The sequence below is a fragment of the Caloenas nicobarica genome, chromosome 15, assembly GCF_036013445.1.
Source record: "Caloenas nicobarica isolate bCalNic1 chromosome 15, bCalNic1.hap1, whole genome shotgun sequence".
In the NCBI taxonomy this organism is placed as follows: Eukaryota; Metazoa; Chordata; class Aves; order Columbiformes; family Columbidae; genus Caloenas; species Caloenas nicobarica.
Window position 1 is genome coordinate 8,110,705 of NC_088259.1, and position 12,194 is coordinate 8,122,898.

The 12,194-nt window shown below is 48.4% G+C and overlaps 1 protein-coding gene across 1 annotated transcript; it reads right to left on the reverse strand.

The window, feature by feature from the left end:
- Positions 1–9: 9 nt before the first annotated feature.
- ZNFX1 (zinc finger NFX1-type containing 1) lies at positions 10–12,126 on the reverse strand. Its single transcript, XM_065645946.1, has 14 exons — positions 12,064–12,126; positions 11,407–11,526; positions 8,675–10,687; positions 7,741–7,872; positions 7,332–7,480; positions 6,973–7,116; positions 6,520–6,637; positions 6,075–6,322; positions 5,815–5,954; positions 5,345–5,499; positions 4,515–4,660; positions 4,036–4,146; positions 3,256–3,351; positions 10–2,495 (listed from the first exon to the last, which is right to left on the reverse strand). Exons 2-14 carry the CDS (start codon positions 11,459–11,461, stop codon positions 63–65), a joined length of 5,940 nt encoding a protein of 1,979 aa, XP_065502018.1. The 5' UTR covers positions 11,462–11,526; positions 12,064–12,126; the 3' UTR covers positions 10–62.
- Between the last annotated feature and the right edge of the window lie 68 nt (positions 12,127–12,194).

Consider the following 12,194-nt stretch of genomic DNA (forward strand, 5'->3'; position numbering starts at 1 on the left):
CGAGGCGTCCCGGGTTAGCGACACTTTATTGGCTGCGGGGGCACGGGGAGGGGCGGACTCCGCTACAGCAGCCGCTGCAGCTCCTGGAAGTTGAGCAGGTTGTTGGCCGTCTCGGACCAGGCCGCGTGAGTCGCTCCGTCCATCTCGGAGGCGAGGCTGTTGCTGCTGTCCAGGGTGTGGTTGGTGCCCCCGATGGGCGCCCCGCACTCGGGGCACCGGCTCCGCTCCATCGCGCCCCCGCAGTCCCCGATCACGTAGATGTGCCCGTTTCGGCACTTGAACCAGTGGCCGCGGGGACAGCCGATAGCTCCGACAATCTGCACCCGCTCGGCCTCAGAGATCCCCAGCCCGGAGCGGGGCAGGGCCGAGCTCAGCCTGGCCAAGGCCTTCTTCACCGCAGCCTCGTCCTCCGCCGTGAATTTCTTCGTCCGTTCCAGGATCTCACGTGCACCAGCAATCTCCGCTGCGAGCGCTGGTGTGATCATTGCACTCGCACCGTTGCACCTCGCCAGGAGGCTCAGCAAATAGGTCAGTCTCTGGATCTCAGACTGCAGGTCAGAGAGCTCCTGTCCTGTAAAACTGAGGCGCGGCTTATCCAGCCACTCCTGGACCTCATCCAGCCGCTTTCTCAGTCCTTGCCTCTCACTTGCATCAATTTTGCTCATAGAATTGGTTAGGTCCGCTATACGTTTGTAGAAGTTAAGCTGGTTCTCAATTAGTCCGATACTCTTTGTCGAGAGATCAGAAGCTTTTAGTTTATCTTCTAACATGAGGTACTTCAGGGGTAGATTCCTCTGCAGAACAGCATTCCCAGTCAGTGCAGCCTGCAGTCTTTGTCTGCTAGACTCAATTTCCTGTGCTGGGCCTTGGATTTTCTCTTTCACCTTTTCTATCTCATCCAGCCGCCTTTTCACAACAGTGCCGTATCTCAAATTCTTTCTGATAGGTGTCTGACACATAGGGCATACCTTAAGCTTAATGACATCATTATCTTCATCCATATAATGGTCAAGGCCATGGGACTCAAAGACATGGCCACAGTCTTCAAGCTGTACAAATCGAGCATCTGGGTCTTCCTCAAAGCCAAAAAAGATCTGGGTGAGTTCCTCACGGTCACAAATAAGGCACTTCTGTGGGCATGGCTCTCCACACAATCCAACACAAGGATGACCACAGCGCAGTAGCTTAGCACACGGTGCATTGCAGCGAGGCCTGTTGCATGGCTCAGAGCAAAGATTGGTGCACTGGTAGTGCTGGCACTGCCACTCGCATGGCTCAGCACATGGAAAACAGAGCTCTCCACATTTCTTTTGACACCTGCTGTGGATGCAGTGGTTCTGACATTGCAGCTGACAGGGAGGACATTCTGTGGTACAGGGCTGCTGACACTTGTGGGCACAGACCAGGATGCGCTTGCAAGGGCTGTTACATGGCTTGTGAAATCTCCCTTCAAAGCAGGTATGACAGGAACCTGAGCACACGTGACCACACTCCAGTGTGGCAGAACACTTGGTCTTACATTCCACAGGCTTCTCATGTTTCATCTCCTCAGTGATCCAGCATTTAACTTGCTGCTTGTGGCCACATTTCAGGGTGACTGTAACCAGTTCGGGACACCACTTAGTGCATTCCTGCCCACAGAATTTGTTGCATGTGTGCCCGCAGATCAACTTTTTCTGGCAAGGTTCTCGGCAAAGAAACTCACTGTCTGGAGTAGAACACGGCACCATCTGCAGGTGCCCACACTTAGAAATAATTTTCTCTACTTTCACCATGCATGGGCCACAGGGCTCGTAACACAACCGCGGACAGCGGTGCCCATCTGCACAGAGCACCTTTTGACAAGGCTTCAGACACTGATATTCTTTGTGCTGTGTGTCATAGGGGTGACATGCCCTTGTGCAAACATGTCCACAACTCAACCTGAATTCACAGGGACGACTACAGCCTCCTTCCGGGACTTTGCTGAAGTCTGCTGCTGTAGATACTAGCGTCTTGGTTTCAGGGTGGTTTTGACAGCAAAGCATCAATGAGTGGCCAATGTGACCTTTCTCACGAAGGGTGTGAATGATCTTGCTCCAGAGAGGAACCTTGCCAAGCATTCTCATATTTCCAATGCAATACAGCCCTTTCTTAGCTCTGGATAATGCTACGCATATCCGATTGGGGATCTGTAAGAACCCAGTTCTCTCCTCTTTGTTGCTCCGCACAAGTGACAGCAGAATAATATCATTCTCCTCCCCCTGGTACTTATCTACTACATGAACCTTCACACCTGCAAAGGTCTTGGCTGGCATGAGCTTACGCAGGCAGAAAAGCTGTCCAGTGTAAGTAGTGAGAATGGTGATCTGAGAAGGTAGATAATCCTGACACAAGAGGTATTTGCACAGTTCCACTACAAACTGAGCCTCATGTGAGTTCTGATGGCTTTTCCCTTCCTGGATTTCTTGTTCAGGGAAGTCATGTTCCACAAAGAAGAGGTTAGATAAAACACCCTGAAACAAGAGAAAGGAATATCAGACACAATTCTAGCTTCTGTCACTGCAGCCTGTTTCCATGTCCCTAATTATCCACTGACGGGAGGACTCTTCAGGAGAGGACTACAATATTCAGTTACTGCATGCTGAGGTGATTGCCTCCTAGATTTCCATAATGTGTTCATCAGACAGGAATTTAAGCTTATTACTCACATTTCAGCCCATTAGTGACATTTCAGTATCCTAATATGAAATCAGTTCCTGTGGATTATTTTATTCCCTATCTTTTCAGAGTTGTTTCTACTGTACCTTTTCAGGTTATAGAAAAGAGTGATTTATACTTTTAAGCTGAATAGATCTTGTTTGCAGATGTTGTGTATAGGTAAAATGCCCAAACAGAGAACCCAAGGAAAGAAGGCTCCAGTAATCAAGTCACCTATCTTACGGTGGAATTTCACATATTATACTTTAAGTCTTTCATTTAAGATTTCTTCCTAAGTTTTAATATCTTACAATTCTTTTGGTCCCTCTTCCATTTTCACTGTTCTTTTAAAGTCATCAGTACTGGATCCATTTCCAGTGTCCACCATCTCTAATGCCAGAAGAACTACAAATTACTTGCCTAATTCTCTAACACACACTTCCTTGATTCAGGTATATATTTCAATAATTGAACTTGATCTAAGAATTTCAAATCCTTGAACACTGTATTTTACAGAAACTCATTTTAGCCAGTAACAGGGGACAAAAGCAATTGCTTGGGTTGCCAAAAACTCACCTTTATGTTCTCATACGTCAGGACAGAGGGATGGTTCTCCAGCTCCTGGTATATATGAGGACAGAGAAGCTGGGCAATTTCAGGACGCATGCGGTGCTGAAACACAAAGCAGCTCTGTCAGTTCTGAGGAAGGTGCACAGTATTTCTCCGTGCATATTCTATTGTTCCACTGTACAGACTGGCTGAATAGAGGACAAGGGCGACTTTCCACTAAGAAGGGGGCACTGCCCAGTCCCCACCCTCCCCATCGCTGCCGCCACCAGCAATTACAGGGGGGTAGCAAAGTATCTTCAATAAAATAATTTGGCAAAGTTTTTGTAATAAGAATGCTGGTTTCAGAGCAAATCTAAGAACACTGTTATAGACAACAAAAGCCAGCACCTCATCCTAACCACTACATGACCTCTTCTGGGTAGTTTTAATACAGGACTGCTGGAGGTAGAATTAACTTCTCCAGGCACCAAGGTAGATGATTATAGCAATTTAGCAGGAAGCAGCCTGAGAAGACTTGTGCTGTCAGTCTCCAGAGTTCTGGAAGTTTCAGATGCCACAATAAACCATGTTCACTGCACTAAAACATGTGGGAACCACAGTGCTGCAGAGTAACAGAAATATACTGGAAGACTGAGGCAGTTTGGCAGCCTTACTATTCTTCTTGTGAATTAAATAGCACATTCTTTTCTTTTAGGCTGCTCTGATTAGAAATATAAACTTAAGTATACTACCAACTTCAAACAACCTAAATGCAAATGCAATGGAGATTTTATAGCTCTTTCTCACTTGGTATTTCAGACGGACAAAGGGGAAATTGACTTTCACCAGCCGTTCAAAGAGAGAGACTTCCAGATTGAAGTTCTTGGCCAGGTCATACACATTTGCACTAGGCCGCAGCTGAAAGAGAAGGGATAGGAGATCCATGTTTTAGCACTTTCCTGTGTATTAGCAAGATTTTTCACTCATCTCTTTTTCTGTCACTGGTTCCCCATAGAAAGGTCAGGCACTGGATTCCTGCAGAAGTGCCAATTATCAAAGTCGGATATAGTCACAACTGAGGTGGATACAAGTACATGTAAAAATGCTTCAGTTAATGGAAAGACAAGTCCCACAGAAGCTCTACTCTGAAACTACACGAGATGGGCCCTGTGGTATCTGTGGAAGCTGGGGAGCAGTAAATCCTGGCAACCCTTCACATACGGTGTTTGTTTAAAAGCTTCTAGTTCATTTGCACAACAATTAGAGGGATTACTCATGGATGTTACCTGCTGGTGATCTCCAATGAGGATGAGATGCTGGCAAGCTTTACTCAGAGTAGTAATGGTGTGAGCCTCAAGCACCTCTGCTGCCTCTTCTACAATGACAATTCGCGGCTCTACTTTTTGCAAGATCTGACGGTATTTTGCAGCACCTGAGCAAGGACAGAAGATAAACCTTAGCAGAATATATTTACATAAAGAGTCTTCAGGGAGGGGAGTAGGCTGTGTCCCATAAAAGACTGGGGTTCTTCCCAAGATTCCCCATTTCAAGACTCAGCTTTTTCAACTTTAAACCAGCACCACACCAAGGATGGCTTCTACACGAAGAGTTACTAGGGAAGGCAGGTGGGGATTAGAGTCCTATGCCTGCCTCGGGCCTTTCCCGAACCCTTCTTCAGACACGAGATACCTACTTACTACATTGATCACCACATGTAAATAAACCTAAAATTGTCTCTCCAAACAGTCATATTACAACGACCTTTACACTCCCATCACCAGAAGGTGTCATGGGGATAGCAGTGCAGATATTAGCTGTGCTTTTACTCACACACAAGAAGTGGGGTCTTTCTATTAGAAGAATGCTGCTCAAGATGGAGGGAGTGCACGAATGCATAGAAACTGCTCATGCAGTTAATTGACAACTTGCACAACGGCCACATTTGCCAAGGGAGTCAGGGATTAGGTACCGATTACAGATTAGGTACAGCTACAGATTAATTCAGAGCCTGACCAAGGCTGTCAAGCAGCATGTGATACTAATCTTCTGGCAACAAGGCCATTTAACCACTACTGGATGCAGTGCAATACTGGTTTGCTTCCCAACTGCTGTGCACCTGTAGTTGTCATCCCCACAACTTGGGCCTCCTTGAGAATGCAGAGATCCTCCTGCAGCCTCAGTTCCGTCAGCCTTTCTGCTGCTGCCTGATACTGCTGTTCGTACTGCAGAATCCTCTGTCGAATAACCCCCTGATAGGTCCGCAGCCAAAGCCTGAGAAGAAAGTGGCATTATCACACACAGCAAGGGACACAGGATAGTGATCCAGAAGTTCTGAGTAGATTCAGTTCAAAACTTCCTCTCTGTCTTTTGGGTAAGGGATTATTAGTTTATGTACTTAGTCCTGAACACGCACAGTGGAGATGACAGCACTGCCCATGCAATACAGGGAAGGTAAGAACAAGCACGTTCAAAGAAGGAGCTGAACAGTCACGGACAGAAACACTGTGGCTTGACAGAATGAGTCTGCAAGCTGGAACAGTCCTAGGAAACGCTTGCCTGACAGACCCTGTAAAATAACTCTGTCACCTGTAAAGCCTCCAGCGGGAGCTCAGGTCAAGTTGCCACAAATCCTGAATAGCCTCGGCCTCTAACTCTGTCATTGCACTTAGTTTACGGAGCTCAACCTTCATCTTCTGTTTCATTTTCTTCCTCTGGGCAGCAGTTATCTGCAGAAAAAAAAGCTCTCCAATAAGCAGTTACAGCACAAAGATCCTTCTGTATTAGCATCCCTGTGTTATTCTTTACACAGTCAAGCAGGGCCAAAGCATGCTAGTGCACGCAGTTACCTCCCACTCCATAGCTTTCTGTTGTGGTTGAGCTGTTCCTTCTTCTTGGTCCTCCAGCTTCATAGCCAACAGCATGCTTGCTAGTTCATGAACAGCTCTGTGCTCTTCCTCCTTCCTTCCCTGAGGCTTTGCTGCCTCTTCATCCTCAATCACTCTGTCAGCTTGAATCAGGTCAGCCTCCTCTGGGATCTCCAAAAGCTCCTCTTCTGCTTCACCTTCCCAGTGTCTCTCCCTCTCCTGCTGACCACCTGTGAGAGTCACCAGTCACATGCAGTAAGCCACAGCCACTCCAGCAGAATCACAGTGCAGCACTCAGCACTATGTGGAAATTAAGGTTAATCTTCTTTCTACGGCCTTACAGTATCATGCGACTTTCAATGTCTGTGAAGTAGCAGTGTCTCTTTTCTGGCACACAGCAAACACAACCATAGAGAATTTTTTTTACCTGGATCCTCAGCCTGTGTGTTCTCTGTCACGTTCTGGGTGAAGACGGTTACACCAAGGCCCAGCCACTCCAGAATCACTGAGTGTTTTGAAGTACTGTAGTGAAACTCCTCATCATCCTAATACAAGGAAAGTCAAATCAGCCAGGCCTATTACACTTCAGAGTCTTAGGATGATGCCAAAGCAGTTTAAGAGGCTTTCATTTGGGCACTTGTATTGTTACACTGAGAAAGATCACTTAGAATCTCTGCGGTTTAAAGGAGCGAAATTTAAAGCCCCTGCCTGCTCTGCCTGGTACAGACTGCTGTCACAGCTTGCTATTCGCTCCTTCACTTTCCTAATAGCCAAATGATGCCAAGAAGAAGTGTGCTTGGGGAACCTCAGACTCATTAGCAGAAAGGGTAGTAAGCGTACATTGGGACTGCTTGACCCAGAAGAAAGGGACCTCTCTTACCAGACCATTCATCAGACTGTTCCAGTGCTGGGGTGCAATGAATGCTTCCAAGTGGCGCTCATGCAGAACTCCGTATGTTGTGCACTCTAAGTGCTTTGCTCCTTCAAGGAGCTTCTGCTCAACCTGTTTCATCTCACTGGTTATCTACACGTAAAGAGAAGGGAGGCATCATCATACTCAGAGAAATAAACTTCAGAAACAGCAAGACAAGAAACTGATAAAGTGAACGAGGACAGAAGAATTAGGAGTCTGACTTCAGTGTAAGACAAAGGGAAAGAACAGGTGTGGAGCAAGTTTAGTTAACTCCTCCAGTCCACAGGAGACCCAGTCCCATCATCTCCAGTGAAGTCCGCACGTACAATCACATAGGCTCTGCGGAGATGCATTGGCAAGTTGTGTCGGAATCCACACTTCTTCCTCAGCTCCCTCAAGGTGAATTGCTTCAGGACCTCACTGCTACTTCTGCCCCCAACACGCACCATTCCATTCTTTTGGAATGTGTATATTCCTGGGAATGAAAGAGAAATATTAGTACTAAAGAGGCAAGCTCAGTGTTTTGCAGTAGGACAAAGGGTAGGGAGAACACCCTTTGTCTGAAGATGCTTCACTGGATTGGTCTGAGTGAAGTTTTCTTACTGCATATGTCAATGGGGCTAGAGCGACTAGAAAAAGCCAAAAGGGCAGGTCATCATGCCAGAAGATGAGGAGACTAGGAGTTACACTAGGATTTATACCTGACCCTCCATCAAACTTGTCAGGTACTCTTACCTTCCAAGAACTGATCCAGTGCATGGTTAGTGTAGCAGACTATAAGGATGGGAGACTTCTGGACAGTGCTTTGCCACACATGCTTGTTTGTCAAGAGAGCCTCAACAATCTTCAAACCCACATAAGTCTTCCCTGCAAAACAAGCTCAGAATCAGAAAAAGATAATCCACCCTCTACGAGGTGCCTTGAAACACAGGAATCATCAAAACCAGATAGAAAACTTTCTTCTAGCCCGCAAATCTGGTCTGTGCCAAGAAAGCTGACCTCAGAGGCAACTAGTTTGCAAAATGTGAATGAAATAGTATGACACTGTCTTTCTAGCCTGTAATTGGACAAGGCTATGCTCAACAAGAATGTTGTTTTCTGGTTAATACCCTAGATCTGGATCCAGGGCTTCCTCTGCCACTGCATCCCCCAGCCCACTCTGCTACTGGCTTCATACAAGAAATTCGGCTGCACATGAAACATCCACATACTAGTGGAATACAAGCAGCAATGCTTGTTGAGTTCAGGTACCATTTGAAGATACTACAGTTAAGCTTGTAATGTTTTATTCAGACAGGGGATCATGGCTGAACACTTCCAAGGTTCTAATGTGCTATAAAGACAAATAGGACTGTTGTACAGCAAAAGGTACCATGTTATCAAAGATAGCTGAAAATTTTTTCAACCCAATACACAAGCAGAGCCAACAGCACAGTTGGTGTCTACTTGCAAGTAGGCCAGCGATGCACAAGATCAGATACGGGTATTTGAGGATATTTTAATCTTCTTGTCCACAGCTCATGCTAACTGGGTTACCCAAGCATCAGTTAGGCATGGGACTAAAGCTCTGGAGACAGTACACCTGGCTTTCTCTGAAGTTAATCTCCCTAAATGGCAGAGTCAAGGAGAACTCCTTAAACGAAAGAAAATTAAAGCAAATGTTTCTCACCAGTCCCAGGAGGTCCTTGGATAATAGCCAGCTCCTTGGTGAGTGCAAGACTCAATGCCTGCATCTGAGACTCATCTAAGCCCAACGCTTCCATTGAAGGCCACTGCTTGGGATCTAGAACTTGAACACTTTGCCTTCCCAAACCATCAGGGTATCTCTCTTCATCTGACAGGGGATCTTTCGTCAAGGGTGCAAAGTTGTAGGCAGTATCCATTGTCAGGTATGCTGGGCTCTTCACCTGTGCATCACATTCCACAATGTACTTCTGGAATGGGATATCTTCTTCCTGGATTTCCTGTAACCCTTCTAGCACATGCCGGTAGGCCTCAAAGTACGCAGTTGTCTCTACCATGAGGAAGGAGTCTGAGGGCTGAACCTCTGCCAGCAGTGCCTGGCTCTGTGCATTAAAACATAGCTGCACAATCCCGTCAGCAACATCTGCATTATCACGATTAGAAATAGTAGCAAAAAGGCATGTCTCAAAGTGATCTTTGGACAAGCAGACCAAGGACCCATATAGCAACCGTTTGGAATTCTGCCATCTTACAAACTTCAGTGGCTTTACGTCAAACTGGACCTTGTAAACAATACCAGTTGGGGTACAGAGAGGTCTAATAATCCGTGTGTCAAAGTAGATCCTGATATCATCAAATTTTTTTTTTCTCAAACCTTTGTCCTCAAAGCTCTGCAAAAGCTCCAAGATACCTTCCCTTAAAGGCCTTACAAAGTCTTCTCTCAAAAGCCGGAAATGTGTGTCGAGATAAATGCTGGTGCTCTCATATCTTCCAGAAATAATATTGGGACGTAGAAAGGGTTTCTCATCATGGTGTACCTCATTATGTGTCGGATAAATGGTCATCGTACGATAGCTTTCTTCTTCACAATCAGTCCGAGGCTGCATAAGAGTATAGTTATCAGCCCTCAGTGTGCCTTCACGTCTCTTCTCCTGCAGATGCTGCACGAGCATCTGGACTTTATTTAGATTGTTCTCCGTTTCTTCTGTGATGTCCACACCAGAAGCTCTCAGGGCATTTATGGATGCTGGCAAGACTGTCAAGAGAATGGAGATTTTCTGCACAGAGCTGGCTGGGAAAATACTGATCAGGTCCTGAAGAAGTGAAATGATGTTACTAATGTGGACAGGGTACTGATGACGTACAGCAGGGACTGCTTCTGTCATCATGTCTGACACATACTGTGGCAGACAAATCTTGAGAAAGTTGGACTCCTTCACCACTCCAAGAAGCTGCTGGACACTCTGCCTGTCCATTCGAGAACTGCATGCTTTCCGAAGCACCTGGCAAACGAGCTGAAGGAAATTGGGTTTCATAGCCGTTTGGGAAAGAAGTTCCTTCAACCCCAAACTGGAAGCAAGTGTGATGACAACTTCTGAAGGGTCTTTCTGGAGGAGACTTTCTAGGAATTTATAGCCAATCCTTTTGACTTGCTGAGGCTGCTTACTGAGCTGGGCACCACCTGGGGTAGGGTTCTGGTAGAAATGAGGATTCTCCCGAGGTTGCATCCTCTTTCCCCTACCTTCATTTTCCTGACCATTCCTGAGCCCTCTAGCTCCTTCCTGGGCTTGTCCGCCTTGATAGATCCTTCTCCTACATTCATTTTCTTGCACATTCCAGGGTCCTCTAGCCCTCTCATGTGTTTGTTCACCTTGATACCTCCTTCCCCTTCCTTCATTTTCTTGCTCATTCCAGGGTCCTCTGGCCCTCTCATGTACTTGTCCACCTTGATGCCTCATTCTCCTTCCCTCATTCTCCTGTTCGTTCCATTGTCCTGTGGCTCCACTGTTGGCCTGTCCACCTTGATTTCTAGGTTTATTTTTGCTTGATTGAGGAACTCTCCGAATCCAATGATCACATCTCTCTTCTCTTTGCCCAGGTGGAAGAGTATAGTCACTGGCTTTGGGGCTTTCCCCTAACTGAGCTGCCTGGCTTGACAGATTATTTGTTCTGTTTCTGCCTCTTCGTATAAAGCCAGTATCCCAACGATCTGTGTGGCCTTAAAAAAAAAAAATAATAAAAAGACACTCCTTTATTATAAATCAACCACATTAACACACTTCCCAACACAAACACATGAGCTGATATTCAGCATATTTTGGACATTTGGCATCAAGTTAGAAAACTACCATTATATTTGCACCCAGGCTTTCAAATTGGTGTTTCCTTTGTGCCCCTTTTTCTCATTGCTAAAGAGAGCTGTACCTAGAGTTCACTTGAACTGTTAAGCCATGAAGACATTAAAAACCTAAACCTTTCTCCACAGAACAGAAAGCAAAATTAAGAAAGGCCAAAGATGAAGCTTCCTGCCCAGAACAGGATTTCCCCAGGAGGTAGCTGTCACCGAAATAATTACAAAGGCAGCAGCAGCTGACTTTGACTGTACATAGCACAGTTAGAACACAGATGTGGACAAAGTCCAGCCTCTCAGAGTAGCAGGAAGCATAAACCATATAGCCCTTGTCACGCACTTAACACTTAGGGAAGCACTGAAGATCAGCAGAAACAGTTAACGTACTAGCAGAAACAGTTAGCAAACATTGCTGCATAGTCCCAACCAGACTCCGGAGGCAAGTAAGGAAATGCTGGAATTTAGGCTTGAGAGGAAATTTCACCATACACGGGTAGGGAAGGAGTGGGTCCCCCCGGCACCAGCACCAGCACCACCCCCCAGGCCTTCCCCAGCCTTCTGCCCCGCATTCCCCGGGCAGCCCCCACCTCTCCCTGCAGCTCGGGGCTGCCGGGACCAGGGCTCTTCCCCGGCAGCCTCCATCGCTCGGCCCGGTGACTCCTCCTCGTCGCCTCGCAGCTCCCCGCGCACCGGCGGCAGTTCCGCTCCTGCACAAAACACAAGCGCCGTCGGGCTCGGCGCTGCTGCGCTCCTGTACGGCCCGGGAGCCGCCGGGTCCGCCCCGCCGCAAGTTTCACTTTCCAGTTCCCCGTAAAGCCCGCCCCGCCGACCCCGCCCTTCCCCGGCCCCGGCGGGCAGCACCCCCCGGCCTCCCCCGGCCCCGTGCCCTGCGGGTTGCGCCCCGCAGACTCCCAGAGCCCCGGCCCGCTCCCGGGGAGCAGCACCCCCGCCTTTCCCCAGCCCCACTCCCGGCGGGCAGCGCCACCCGCCATCCCGGAGCCCCGGCCCGCTCCCGGGGAGCAGCGCCCACCGCCTTCCCCCGGCCGCACTCCCGGCGGCATCGCCCCCCGCCCTCCCCCGGACTCGGCGGGCAGCGCCCCCCACCATCCCGGAGACCCGGCCCGCTCCCGGCGAGCAGCGCCCGCCGCCTTCCCCCGGCCCCGTCGGGCATCACCCTCCCCCGACCCCAGCCCCACGCCCACTCCTGATCCCGGCGAGACGCGCCCGCCGCGGCCCCTCGGTACCGGCCGCCGCTGCCGGGCAGCGCCCCGCACACGCCGCCTCTCTCCGCTACCAGCTGCCCCGACGCCGTCGCTTTCGGCTCCGCTCCGCCCAGGGGCGGGGCCAGACGCCGCCCCGCCCACAAGCGTCATTC